Source organism: Coenobita brevimanus, chromosome 68 (genome assembly GCF_032717465.1).
Source record: "Coenobita brevimanus isolate Jiangsu-jjx chromosome 68, ASM3271746v2, whole genome shotgun sequence".
NCBI lineage: Eukaryota > Metazoa > Arthropoda > Malacostraca > Decapoda > Coenobitidae > Coenobita > Coenobita brevimanus.
Window position 1 is genome coordinate 24,217,948 of NC_137021.1, and position 13,592 is coordinate 24,231,539.

At 41.5% G+C, this 13,592-nt stretch overlaps 1 protein-coding gene across 1 annotated transcript in view; it reads right to left on the reverse strand.

Moving 5' to 3' along the window:
• LOC145405865 (sodium-dependent multivitamin transporter-like) overlaps positions 1 to 13,592 on the reverse strand; it is a 260,499-nt gene that overhangs the window by 43,452 nt on the left and 203,455 nt on the right. Inside the window, exons 6-9 of the mRNA XM_080277122.1 lie at positions 10,408 to 10,466; positions 9,806 to 9,876; positions 9,345 to 9,433; positions 7,930 to 8,048 (exon numbers count right to left, since the gene is read on the reverse strand). Coding sequence (XP_080133248.1) covers positions 7,930 to 8,048; positions 9,345 to 9,433; positions 9,806 to 9,876; positions 10,408 to 10,466 — 338 coding nt within the window. The remainder of the gene's footprint in view (positions 1 to 7,929; positions 8,049 to 9,344; positions 9,434 to 9,805; positions 9,877 to 10,407; positions 10,467 to 13,592) is intronic.

Below are 13,592 nucleotides of genomic sequence, written 5' to 3' on the forward strand. Positions count from 1 at the left end.
CTCTATAATGCTTCACCAGATCAGTGCACCCCAGGTATAGCTTTCTGGTGCAAAAGACATCAGCAAACTTCGACAGCAGCTGCCTCAACTTCAGCACTTGTGAGCCATCCAGGCATTGCCAACTCCTTGATAATAAGTCTTGCTAGTGGTCGGCAGATACCTATCTCCTACACTCTTTTTACAAGTCTTCCTCTAATGCCACTCAGGGTCTACTGCCTGGCAGTCCCACAATTTCTCCCTCGTTGATCTTCTGTGGCTCATGGGAGAAATTGGCCACCACAACCGGCACTTCAGCTGCACCAGTTTCCACCAAAGTTCTCTCCACCATTACTCTGGCCTTCATCCTGCACCTTACATCAGGCTTCACTACCCCTAGACAGCTGTCGAAAGAGCCACTCACCTTGCACTGGAGCAGTAGTTCTGATCTTGAGGATATCACTGTAGTGTAGAGTGCCCTCACCTTGCCACCAGAAATGGCACGTCTTATTGCCATGACAATAACCGACTTTCCTTGAACCTTCAACTTCATGGTGCAAAAGTCCAGCTCACATTTCATGGACATCAGATAGTCCAGACCAAGAAAGCAAGGATCCTCCCTCTCGGCTACAAAGACTGGAAGCGTGGCCTCTTGTCCTGCCACTTCAGTCTGAACATCCAAGTGTCCCCTTTGTTCTGTGCGGTGCCCAGTTACACCACACAATTGTTCTGATGACTCAGGCAGATACCGGAGATGTAACACATCAGGCCTCACAAAAGTCTGCTCTGAGGCCAAATAAATCACCAGGGAACACTTTTTTCTGTCTATTCTTCCATCTATTTGCACACTGTCGATTGCAGTACTCGTGCATTTTTTTTTTTTTTAGGTGGTGTGGCTACTTTGGAAAAGCCAGCTGGTGGTACCCCGTTAATACCAGCCTCCACAAGTTTTCCGTTTCTTTCTGGTCTTCTGCAGCCTTCTTCTTATCCTCCTCTTTCTTCTTTGGACACTCAGCATTGATGTGTCCCACCTCATTACTTGTCCAACACGCTTTTGTTACAATTGAAGATTTCCTTGCACTGCTCTCTTCTTGCTCCTTCTTCAGTTAGTAATAATCCTCCTTCTTGTGTCCCATTTTCCTGCAGAACCAGCAACCTCCTCAGGGCTTCTTCCCTCTTCCACTTGTAGCAGTCCTATTTTCTATGTCCTGGCTTTTTCACAGTACCAGCAACTTCCTTAATTATTTTCTGTTTCATGCACCTTTTTCTAATTTTTCTTCTTATGTGTCCGACTCTGCACAAAGGCTTCAGGCCCTATTTCTTGGGGGCAGTGGCCTATCCCAAGGCTCAGTAGTCCTCCTACATCTCTACATGTCACCTCTTCGGCGTTAACACCCACCATCCATACTGCTAGGGCTGTCTCATACAGGACTGGTGTATTGGTAATGGTATTAGCGGGGGTAGATTTACAACATGTCGGCGGGTATGCTGGTAGATCAGTAAAGTCTGCATTTATGAATTTAAAATCCTTAAACTGGCCCCTGCCCCAGCCGGGATTCGAACCTGGGTCCATCAGAACTGCAGGCCGCCTCTCTACCGATTCAGCCACCACCCTTTTCTTGTCTTGAATCCTGCACTATGACCTGCTTGAAAAGTGGACACACTGGACCTGGCATGGGACTCAAATTCTAGAGCCCTGGTTAGTGCTTCTTGCATGCTTCATGGTTGTGCCTGTTTCACTTGCACTTTCAACTCTGCACTATCAAGAGCATTGATGTACTGGTCCCTCAGGCTGGGTTCTGCCCCAGGGAACGCCTTGAATACCATACTTTCCAGGTCATGAGCCAGCTGCTGTAGGGATTCGCCTCGAGCCCGTACACGGGTCCAGAATCTTGCCCTGTAAACCTCAGTCTGGTACATGGTCCAGTATCTGCGATCTAGTGCTACTACTAAGGACTGATAATTGTTCCTCTCCTCTACTGACACCTGGCCCAGAATCTCCTTTGTGGCACCCTTGAGGCTAGTAGCCAGCTGTACTGCCTGCCCTCAGTCTATCATCCGCACCATTCTGATCAGCAAAGCAGCTAAAACTGTGCAAGGAAAATTTCCCAAAATACTTTGCCAACAGACTCTTAAGGTTGCTTTTTAATTGAGCCCCCATTATAGCCATGCACATCACTGGTTAGAGGCCTAAAAACTGGTGCACAATAATTAAGTCCAGGACTTAAAACTTCTACATTCTGATTATTCACTCCTACCTTTAGATGCTTGAGATTCATCAGGATCCACCATAAACTATTTTTTTTCAAATGCTCCCTGTACACTAAACTGAGGCTCAGCAGTGCAATGTTTCTCTACATCCTCAATTCTCTCACTAATTATCTTCAAATGGCCGTCTACATGCTTCAACTGGTCATCTACATACTTCAGCTGGAAATCTACATGCTGTCTGCACTCCGTCACATTATTGTTTACCTCACACCTCTGCTGCTGTAGCTCAGCATATACTTCCTCTTTCAGCTGTTGTTGTTCTTCCTTCATTTCCCACATGAAAGCATCTAGCTGTCCTTGCATCCTCAGTTGTAATTCCCTCTGTTGCTCCTGTATTGTAATTCCCTCTGTTTCGCCTATAATTCGTCTTGAAGCTGTTCATATTGTTCTTTCTGTTCTTCGTTCTGTGCCTGCAATTGTTCTTTTTCTTTCTGTCCTTCGTTCTGTGCCTGTAGTCCCTCATTCTGTGCCTATATTTGTACACTTTGTGCCTGCAGTTGTTCTTTGCGTTCTTTCTCTTCTTCATTCTGTGTTTATAATAGTTTCATAATTGCCACCAGCAATGCCTCTTCTTGTCTAGCTTGTCCTTTTGTTTGTACACCTTCTGCCTCCATGTTGAAGGTTTGACTCACTGCAGCATTTTCTAATGATCCACACTCTTAACACCACTGTTAGGTCCTGTTCCGCACTACCACAGGCTCCAGCAGCAGTAGTACAGTATAAAAAGGCCTTTGCCCAGTGAGGTGTTCTTCCTATGGTCAGCCTTTCGGTGTACAGTACACAAGACCACCCCAGGCGTCGAGAATAATCACTGGCTTCCTAAGTTCACTGGCTTTATCTTCCAAATAATTACACTTAATGCTTGTCAACCACATCTCACTGTTTTCACAACCACCGAAGATATACAATTTCTACAAAATTCAGTTAAACTTAATGCTTGCCAGCAACACATAACTATTTTCACAAGTACCGAAGATTATATACAAACTTCACTAACTGCAGTTACACTGCACTGAACTAGTGAAACTGAACTGAAAACTGACTAAAGCTACTCTAGTCTCTTAACCCAAGCTTATATAAGCTTCCTGTATTCTAGAGGGTTCTACACTTATTCACAGTTCTAGTGCATTCTCGAGGGCACAATGGTTACAACCGTTACAAGCTCGGAGACATCTAAAACATGCCAGAGTTTACTTTCACTGCATATCTCTCTAAATTCTTTAGCATACAAGCTGAGATAAAATTACACAATTTAACAGACATTTACATAAATAAAACATCATTCAGAAAAAGAGCATAAAAACTAATGTATGACTTTCAAAATAACTGCGCATACAAACAGCAGGCTAACTGGCAACTCTGACACATAACGGTACTACCAGAATCATCAGGAATTCTCCAGCACAATCTAACTGGCAAATCCCGCTTCTGAATAGTACACTGACTTCCTCAATCTGAACAGCTGGTTTGAAAGAGGACTATTATGGTTCCATGGTTGCTGAACACACACACACACACACACACACATATATATATATATATATATATATATATATATATATATATATATATCATCAGCCATTAAGGTCCACTGCAGGACCGGCCTATCGCTACCGAAGCAGGGATGATACAGCCAATGCATCTCTACCCAGTGGCTTAGGCTGTCTGGTAGAGATCGTATGTGGGGTGAGAAGTGCTTGTGAGTGTGATTGTAGTGTTGTAGTGGCTTTGGATGTGTGTGTAGTCTGTGAACCAAATGTAATCGGCCGGCCTTAAGCCGATTGAGTGCATGCATACTAGTATGCGACACTGGTTCAACCACAGTACCCTTTGTGTCCGCCAAAGTAGCAAGTGGCTTGGTGAACGCTTCCCAAAGTTTTTACAACTCTGGCGGGAGGTGAACCCGCGCTCACCAGCGTGCGAAACGCACACTCTATCACTGTACCACAGAGGCTCCAATATATATATATATATATATATATATATATATATATATATATATATATATATATATATATATATATATATATATATATATATATATATATATATATATATATATATATATATATATATATATAAAAATGTTCAGCAACCATGGAACCATAATATTCCTCGTTCAAACCAGCTGTCCAGATTGAAGAAATCAGTGTACTGTTGAGAAGTGGGATTTAATCACTGTCAATTCCAATTCTCTTGTAAGTTCTCAGTGGTGGGGCTACTTGGGAAAAAAAAACCGGCTGGTTGTTGCCCCTTAACACCAGCTCTTACTAGTTTCTACTTCTTTCTTTTCTTCTGCAGCCTTCTTCTTATCCCCCCTTTTCTTCTTCGGACAGTCAGAACTGAAATGCCCTAACTCACCGCATGTCCGACAACCTTTTGTTGCATTAGTGGAATTCTTTGCACTATTCTGTTCTTACTCTTTCTTCTATTTGTAGCAAACCTCATTCTTGTGTCCTTGTTTCCCGCAGAACCAGCAAGCTCTTCCGATCTTCTCCAGTTCCCTCTTCTACTTATGGTGGTCCTCTTTCCTATGTCGTGGCTTTTCACAGTACGAGTACCAGGAAATTCCTTCAAATTTTTCCACTTCACATACCTTCCCCTTCCTTGCCCTGAATCCCGCACTTCGACCTACCTGAAAAGAGGACGTACTGGACCTGAGATGGACTCAAATTCTAGAGCCCTGTCTAGTGCTTCTTGCATGCTTCTTGGTTGTGCCTGCTTCACTTGCACTTTTAACTCTGCACTATCAAGAGCATCGATGAACTGGTCCCTCTGAAGAATAGCCAGCATGTTAGGTGCTGCTCCAGGGTATGCCTTGTGTGCCATACTCTCCAGGTCATGAGCAAGCTGCTGAGGGGAATCACCTCGAGCCCGTAGATGGGTCTGGAATCCTGACCTGTAAACCACAATCTGGTACATGGTCCCATATCTGCGGTCCAGCCCTTCTGCCAGAGACTGATAACTGTTCCTCTCCTCCGCGAAAATCTGCCCAAGAATCTCCATTGTGGCACCCTTGAGGCTAGTAGCAAGCTGCACTGCCCCCTGCCTATAAACCCAACCATTCTGATCAGCAAGTAACTTAAACTCTGCACGGCAAGCTTCCGACGATATTCTACCTTTAAATTCCTGCGGTTTCTTTTTCATTGGACCCTCATTATAGTCATGCAGATCACTGGTTTGGGCCTAAAAATTGGGGCATGATAATTAAGTGCAGGACTTAAAACTCCTACATTCTGAGTATTCAACCCCGTAATGCTACCTTTAGATGCTTGGGATTCGTCAGGATTCACCATACACTGTTCATTTTTTTTTTTTTTTTATAATTATGCTCTCTGTACACTAATCTCAGGCTCAACAGCACAATATTTCTCTATAGCCTGAATTCTCTCGCTAATTGTCTTCACACGGTCGACCACATGCATCAACTGGTCATCTACATTTTCCATTTTGTGCCTCTAATTGATCTTTTGATTTCATTCTTGAGCGCTTTCTGTTCTTCACTTTGTGCCTGTAATTGTTAGTTGATTTCCTTCATGAACTCTTTCTGTTCTTCACTTTGTGCCTTTAGCTGTTCACTTTGTGTTTGTAATTGTTCTTTGAGTTTTTTCTGTCCATTCTGTGCTTGTAGTTGTACACTTTGTGCCTGTAATTGATCTTTGAGTTCTTACTGTCCTTCATTCTGTGTATTTATTAGCTTCATGATTGCTGCCCAGTGAGTTGTTCTTCCTATGATCAGCCTTTCGGTGTGCAACAACATGATCAGCTCAGGCTTCATAAATGACCACTGGCTTAAGTTCGTTTTTTTTTTTTCTTTTCAAATATTTACACCTAATGCATGCCAACTTCACTTCACTGTTTTCACAAGTACCGGAGCTATACAGTCTGCACTAATTACACTGACACTGAATTGACACTGAAATATCCAGCAAATCGCGCTTCTCAACAGTATGTGTGTCTGTATGGATGGGCATCCTGCTGGAACTTACTTCTACGCCGTGAGTAGCTCTATTGTTAACTTTCAGACTGTTAGGAGTTCTTTAACCCATCACGTCCCGAGGTTTTCCGCACCTCCGACATCCCCCAATGCCGAGGTATTTTCGAAAAAAAAATTTTTGGCTAAACCCTCCGCTTTTGGTGAGAAACATCGATAATTCATTGAGAAATCGCTCACCTGAGGTTTAAAATACTCGATCCAGGTAGGAGTTCCTCCTTACCTGACTGGGTTTTCTAACATGCTGGCACCAAAGAAAATGAGTTCTATGGGAGGGTAACTATTTCACAACTCATAAACGGTATTTATTTATTTACTTGGTACGAATTTATATGTAGTATGAAAGTATATTGGTTTTCAAGCAGTAATATAGGCATTATAAGCATTGTTTCACTCACTAATCACATACCTGACCTTTTTTTGCCACATTACCTGATCATTATTTCTGTTTCTTCTTCTAATGCTATGTAAACTTTGTCCTCCACATTGTCATCGATTGGGGAATCACTCTGGCCCTGAATATCTTTACTGGCCAGGTCACTGGTAACAGTTAAATTGCCGAGACAATGGCGTGAGGGGGGGAGGGGGGAGGTTATGCGGTGTAAGGCATTGTCCCTGCTTGGCATCTTGTAGAGGAATAGAGGAAGGTGTCCCGTGTATATGTATGAAAAATCATGCGCAAAAACTGAAAATTGTGCAAATTAGGGACCTTGCAATTGCACGACGTACCAGTACGGGTACTGGCAAATGCAAAATGTTGCAACGTACCCATACGTCGATGGGACGGGGCGGGTTAAGCCAAATGATTGTTAAGAACACGGAGTTTAATACCCTGCCTATATATATCAGTACCTATCTAGCAGCCCCAGGCTCGATTCCCGGCTAGAAGGGGAAGAAAAAAAAAAATCCACATATGTACGCACGTGTAATACTTGTTTCTCCAGCATATAAGAAGGCGCTTGTACTGGCTTGGATAGATTATAAGTGTTAGGTCCTTGCCAAGTTGCTTGGGTTAAGCAAAACTCCAGATGACTCTGAAATATGTGCCGTTATACGGATTCAGGTTTAAATATATCCTCATAAAATACCGGCTCATTGCATGACGAGAATATTAAAAACTTGCCTCATATATATGCAGGTGTAATGTATGTTTCTCCAGGGTATCACTTTCTAAGTGAGAGAAAAATGCATATTACTAGAGATGGCATCATACAAATCCAAATTTTTAGATGGAGTTCCCCAACCCTGGGTAGGCGGCATCCTTATCTAAATTTACCTAAGATCCCCCAGAGACCCCCTACAGGCAACACTCATGGGTACAGGTTTGGGCATGCACTAGAAAGTCTGTTCCCTTAGACTAAAAAAACTCACCTTATACTAGTAAAACAGTATTACAAAATATATATAATATGAAGAAAACTGCAGTATTCGCAGATATAAATCAATCACCGTCTTTGGCTTGCACGTACAGAAATTATGCTTTTGGAACTACCGACTGTAGTTCATATTTCCCTCATACATATCAAACCCCCAAATACTGTTACTCTTTATTTGTACTGCATACAACTGGAAGGCCTGAGACGATAAAACAACGTTTTGATACCAATCTTGTCTTTGTGAATATAACAAGAGAACACGTCTTTGTGTCACCTTGGTGCCTGTAAGAAAGCTCTCTCTCTCTCTCTCACCTAGGAATTTGGTGACTGTGGCCTTGCTAGTGTGCGGGAGACGTGCAAAGCGAGGGCAGCGAGAGAACACGTCCTCCCACGTCACTGCCGCCTGCGAGTTGACTCCTGACGAGATGGTGCTGCCAAATGTTGACGATATTTATATTTGTATCTGTCATTTTATCTGTCTTTTGGCTGACACAATAATCTCTGAAAGGGTGGACATAAATGAATCGCCTCCATGTTATTTTCCCATCTATCATTAGGCTATCCTTGCTCTCCACCCCGTCTCTCCAGCACATATACGTCATTCAATACCTACTTATTTTCCACTGTCTACCCTTTCCTCCCCTCCCCGACACCTTATTTACACATAACCTCGTGTCTCTGTCTCCATTCTCTCCACACAGGTAAAGAGTTTCAAGGTACAGCCATGAGGAAATGTTCCCTAACATTCTCTGATTCTCTGTCAGCATTATGTTCTGCATTCCATATTTCGCATTCTGCTCCAAACGGCATAGAATATCCTACCTACTTACACTCTGTTGTCATGTACTTCACATTTCTGTCACAATAAATGCATCATGTGACACCTTCCATTGTCATGGCTAGCAAAGTAGTCCGTGTGTTCCAGCACAGGCACACGAACAGCACAATGCCCCTTCACTTCCTAATTTGTCTGTCTATCTCTCCGGGTAGCCCCACACGCTCCATTCATATAACTCATTGCCACTCCTTTCACTCGAAATTTGTGCTTCTCAACGGGTTCAGTCTTCAGTTGTGTACGTTAAATTATGGACGTACAGATTGCAGATATCATATTGTCAAATCCACATCATCAGTACGTTAAAAAGTCTCTTGCATAGGTATTTTCTTTCAATGTCATCCTGTAATATGTGGATGTTATTTTTAGTAATAGTTGGGCCTATATGTTTGGCATGTATAACTCTCAGATCAACCAAGAGTTTATGAAGAATGCATGTTTCTAAAATATATCTCCTGATCTAAAGGACCATGTGACCAAAAATGATAAAATGAAAATCATGATCGGACCCAATCATATATATATATATATATATATATATATATATATATATAGCAAATAGTACTGTGACTAGTATTTCAAGTAAAAAGGAGTGGGAACCCAATGGTCATTTTGCGTCATACGTACAGTACATGACAAAGAGTTTTCCTTAAAGAGTATAATTTTCTGAGAGTAGAAAGGATTAATGATTAGGACAAAGATTAGCAAACTAGTCATAGCCAGAGTGTAGAAAACGCACAATATTTAAGAAGAGACGTATAAGAACAAGTGTGGTCATTATTCAAAAACTTCACATTCATTAAGGACAGGGGTTTTCGGATACCGAATGGGGTCTAAAAAGCATTCTGTGCAGAATGCTAATACGGTCCAGTGTAATATATATGAAACATACCTAAGGGATCCTGAGAGTATACAGGCGACAAAGAGTCCTGGAAGTCCCGGAATTTGGTTGAGACGATCCATCACATAAAAGGGCAGGATCTGACAAAGTGTTCATAAAGAATTTTAGCCAATTTTCAGAACAAATAAGTCTTCATAAGATATTTACCATATTGGAAGGTTTGCATTTTCGTATTTCACTTTAATATTCACTGTAATTTTGTAGTGAAGTATTGGTAGCATGGTCAAAGCCAGCCAAAAGACAGGGCGTGTGTGTTGGGCAGTGCCCAGGCCCTGTCTTCCCCCTTACTCTTTTTAACTCAGGCCACATCTACTGACCGGGCCAATGTATGGCCCGGCCTACACTATTGGTGCATAAATCTTTAAACGAACGAACGAATGTTGGCATGGTGAGAGTATATTAAGTCAGTCTTCTAACTAGCATTAGCTGAATGGTTTTCGTAAATACTGCACCTGGTCTTTGGAAGTGATGAGTCCGGCTGCTAATGGATCACAACCCTCGTAGGTCGCGAAGATAATCAGCCCTGTGGAAGTATCAATATAGAATCATAACCTCAATCCGATGATTATGTTTACCCCCGTTACCAAACAACTTATTCGCCATGGGATGGATTTTTTTGGTCTGGAGGGCTTAGGGAATATCTTTTATTAACTCCTGTGTAAGAGGTCTTCCCAAAGCATTAAAAGCTGTCTGCCAGCACTAAGAAAAAAAAAAAAACAGTATGCGTCATCACGGTCATCGTGTTAACCTGTCTGCAAAATTACCAAGTTTACCGAACAGATAACCATTATCCAAGATCATTTTCTCTCATTGTCAGGGTAATAGATCTCATCTGATTCTTCATTGTCTGCTAGGTGTATGAGTGAACGCAATCGTATACAGCGTGATGCGTTAAGGTCTTTTACAAATGTCTAGGTGTATGCTTGAAATTTTTCTTAGACAATATTACTCTATATTGTCAGTGGAAAGATACCTCTTGAAGAGTGGAATGAAACAGTCACAGGGCTCATACCACATCATTATGAACTTTCAGATTATGAAAAATGCAACTCACCTGTCAGCAGAGCCAAGGAAACGAGCAGAATGTATAAAGGAATCATCATAACAACAGAACTGCAATACAAAGAATTTACATCTTAATCTCACTGGACATGTAACAAACATATGCGTATTGCACACACACACACACACACACACACACACACACACTGGCATTGATTTCTTTTGAATGCAGAGGGGAGGGGGAGATGTTTTTCCTGACTATTGAGTACCGTACTTACATATACAGAAAAGAGAGGGGCACCACCGAGAGAAGGTATTGCAAGGTAGCCCAACACTTACAAGTGATCGGTAGCATTACGACAAGGAAAAAAAAAATCGTTACCGTAGCCAAATCTGAAATTACTGCATCATCACACTGACATTCGTTTTTTAAGCTTAGCTGACAATAAGGTATCAAAACATATATCTTCAGGATTATTTTTAATATGTCCATTTTCCAGTAAGTGAAAAAAACGGCCGTTTCGTTGTAAAGACTAAGTATTGCGAAGGAAATTGTTGGTTTAACTTAGCATCTTTCTTAAGGAATACTTGAGCTGCAGGGGGGGGGGGTGATTACCTAGGATATCCCCCATTCCAATTTTAGGGGGGAATCATCCCCTCCATCCCTCCCAGGATCTACACACACACACACACACACACACACACACACACACACAAAGTGAATTAATAAGTCTACGAATGTCACCATCGATATTAGATCATAGACCTAACCCTGTTTGCTGTTTGCAGTGCAAGCAACCTACATACGAGATGAGATTCAGAAAACAGCAGATAGATTCCTGTTTAATTTAATCAGGAGAAAAAGTTCACCACCATAAACACTATATATTCCCACTCATGTTAATTAGATTGGAAGGATGGAATAGCAGGAAATGGGGAAAAGAAAGAGGAAAACTATTCTCATAATTTAGGCTTTTGATACGTCTTCACAAACTCCACTGGAGATAAACAACTCAAGTGCAGTACCAGAAATAACAGAATTTTATATGAGATTAAACTGCTTTGACCAGAAATTGAGGGGATCAATAATGGGAAATGATGAACTCAGTAATCTCATGCATTGCATTACAAGAAGTAAAAAGTCTTTGAAAGTAATGAAAATGGCAAAGTCTATCAAGACAGAGCTATCATTAACTATGCTTAGTGTATATTATACCAGTGACTCATCCTGAGAACTCGCCATTAGCTAGAGGAATTCAGATAGCAGGAAATTATTAGGCTATTATTATTATTATTATTATTATTATTATTAATTATTACCTCTGCCAAGGAGGCTATGTTTTCACCCCTGTCCGTTTATTTGTTTGTTGGTTGGTTGGTTTGTGAGCAAGATTACACAAAAACCACCTGAAGGATTTCCACGAAACTTGGTAGAAGAATGGGCCTTGGCCTAGAATACACTCCAATAAATCTTGGTACGGATCCGGTCAAAGGTCAGGATCCAGGATTTTTTTTTTTTTTTTTTAACTTTCTTTAACATTGCGAGATAGGGCGTTGGCGGAGGTATGCGCTCTATTGAGTGCCATTCTAATTATTATTATTATTATTATTATTATTATTATTATTATCAGTCTGCAACCATATTGGAAATAATGTTCGATTTGGGGTATGTATCCAAGAAAACGGAAATTAAAAATTGAATTATAATTACCTCCTCCAAGGAGGTTATGTTCTCACCCTTGTTCGTTTGCTTGTTTGTTTGTTGGTTGGTTGGTTGGTTTGTGGGCAAGATTACACAAAAACTACTGGACGGATTTCCACGAAACTTGGTAGAAGAATGGGCCTTGGCCCCGAATACATTCCATTAAATTTTGGTGCGAATCCGGATAATGGTGCGGATCCAGGAATTTTTCTTCGCGTTCTTTATCGTTGCGAGATACGGCGTTGGCGGAGGTATGCACTCTCCTGAGTGCCATTCTAGTTAAGATCTGTGACATTTAATTCCTTCCGGCATCAGCCCTCATCCTAATCACTGTAACACCTTGCAGGCCATTCAGAAGAACGTCCAGTGCATTATCACTACTTACACCTTGAAACTGAAGTCCTCTCTTTTAGAGAATATCTCGATATGTGACACACGGTTCTATGTGGCAGCCTATGCTAACACACAACACCCGCGTCATTACTTGAGAGAGCCTCACATCACAACTAGATATATAAAACATCACCACAAAAACATTACCAAATCCTCTTCGGCAATATCCTACCTCCATACATTCTCACACTAACAATAAAGAAACACTTACATACACATTTCAAGTGCAAAACAATACAACACCTTAATTAGAACACTTAATTACAAGTCCTCCATCCCGACACCACCAGTCAGAGGAATCGTTTAACAGAGTACGCCTAGCTAGGCTTAGATCACCCAGCCCTCCTGTCAATAGCATGGATTTGGGTTGGGTGGAATCGGAGAGGACACCTGTCCAGCTTATAGAGTATATCCACATAACATACTTAATCGAGGACCTAACAGCTTATGTCACAGTAAGACGCAGACACATCATTGACGGTGAAAGGAATCTACAGGACGACCCCATATGAACATTTAATTACATGCGGTCGCCGGGTGTACTCGGCCAGGGGGGACCGTGGTAAGCAACAACAATAAGAACAGAATTATTGTAAGTTAGCATTACTTCTGAAAATATTATTAATAATTATCACAGCGCTGATCATCCCATCATCCAAATATTCCATCGTAATGTACTTTCCGCAGGATGTTTTTTGTTCCACAGATCACTATACATTCCGGGCCCTTTTTTAATTCTTTACCTGTAAAATACGTAAATAACATTTCATGCCACACATACCATCACTGCAACGAAATTAACAGCAAGAACGAAAATTCTACCAAACCCTCCTGCAGCACGTCTTACTGTGTTGTACTTTCAAATTCTTTACAGATTTGTTAGACCTGGATAGTGTCGGATGATTAGGCTGGGATAGGATAGGATAGGTTAGGTTAGGTTAGATTAGTTTACGATAGGAGAGGATAATATTAGGTTTAGAAAGCTAGAACTGAGACTGGGATATGGCCTGATAGGTATTCTAGCTTTCAAAGTTAGATTAGGGGACAACCCTAACGGAAAAAATCATAGAGAATCCTGGTGGCAAAGCCCTCCAGTTAGGATAAGCTAGGTAAGGACAGGTTATGTTAGGTTCTATCGGTAG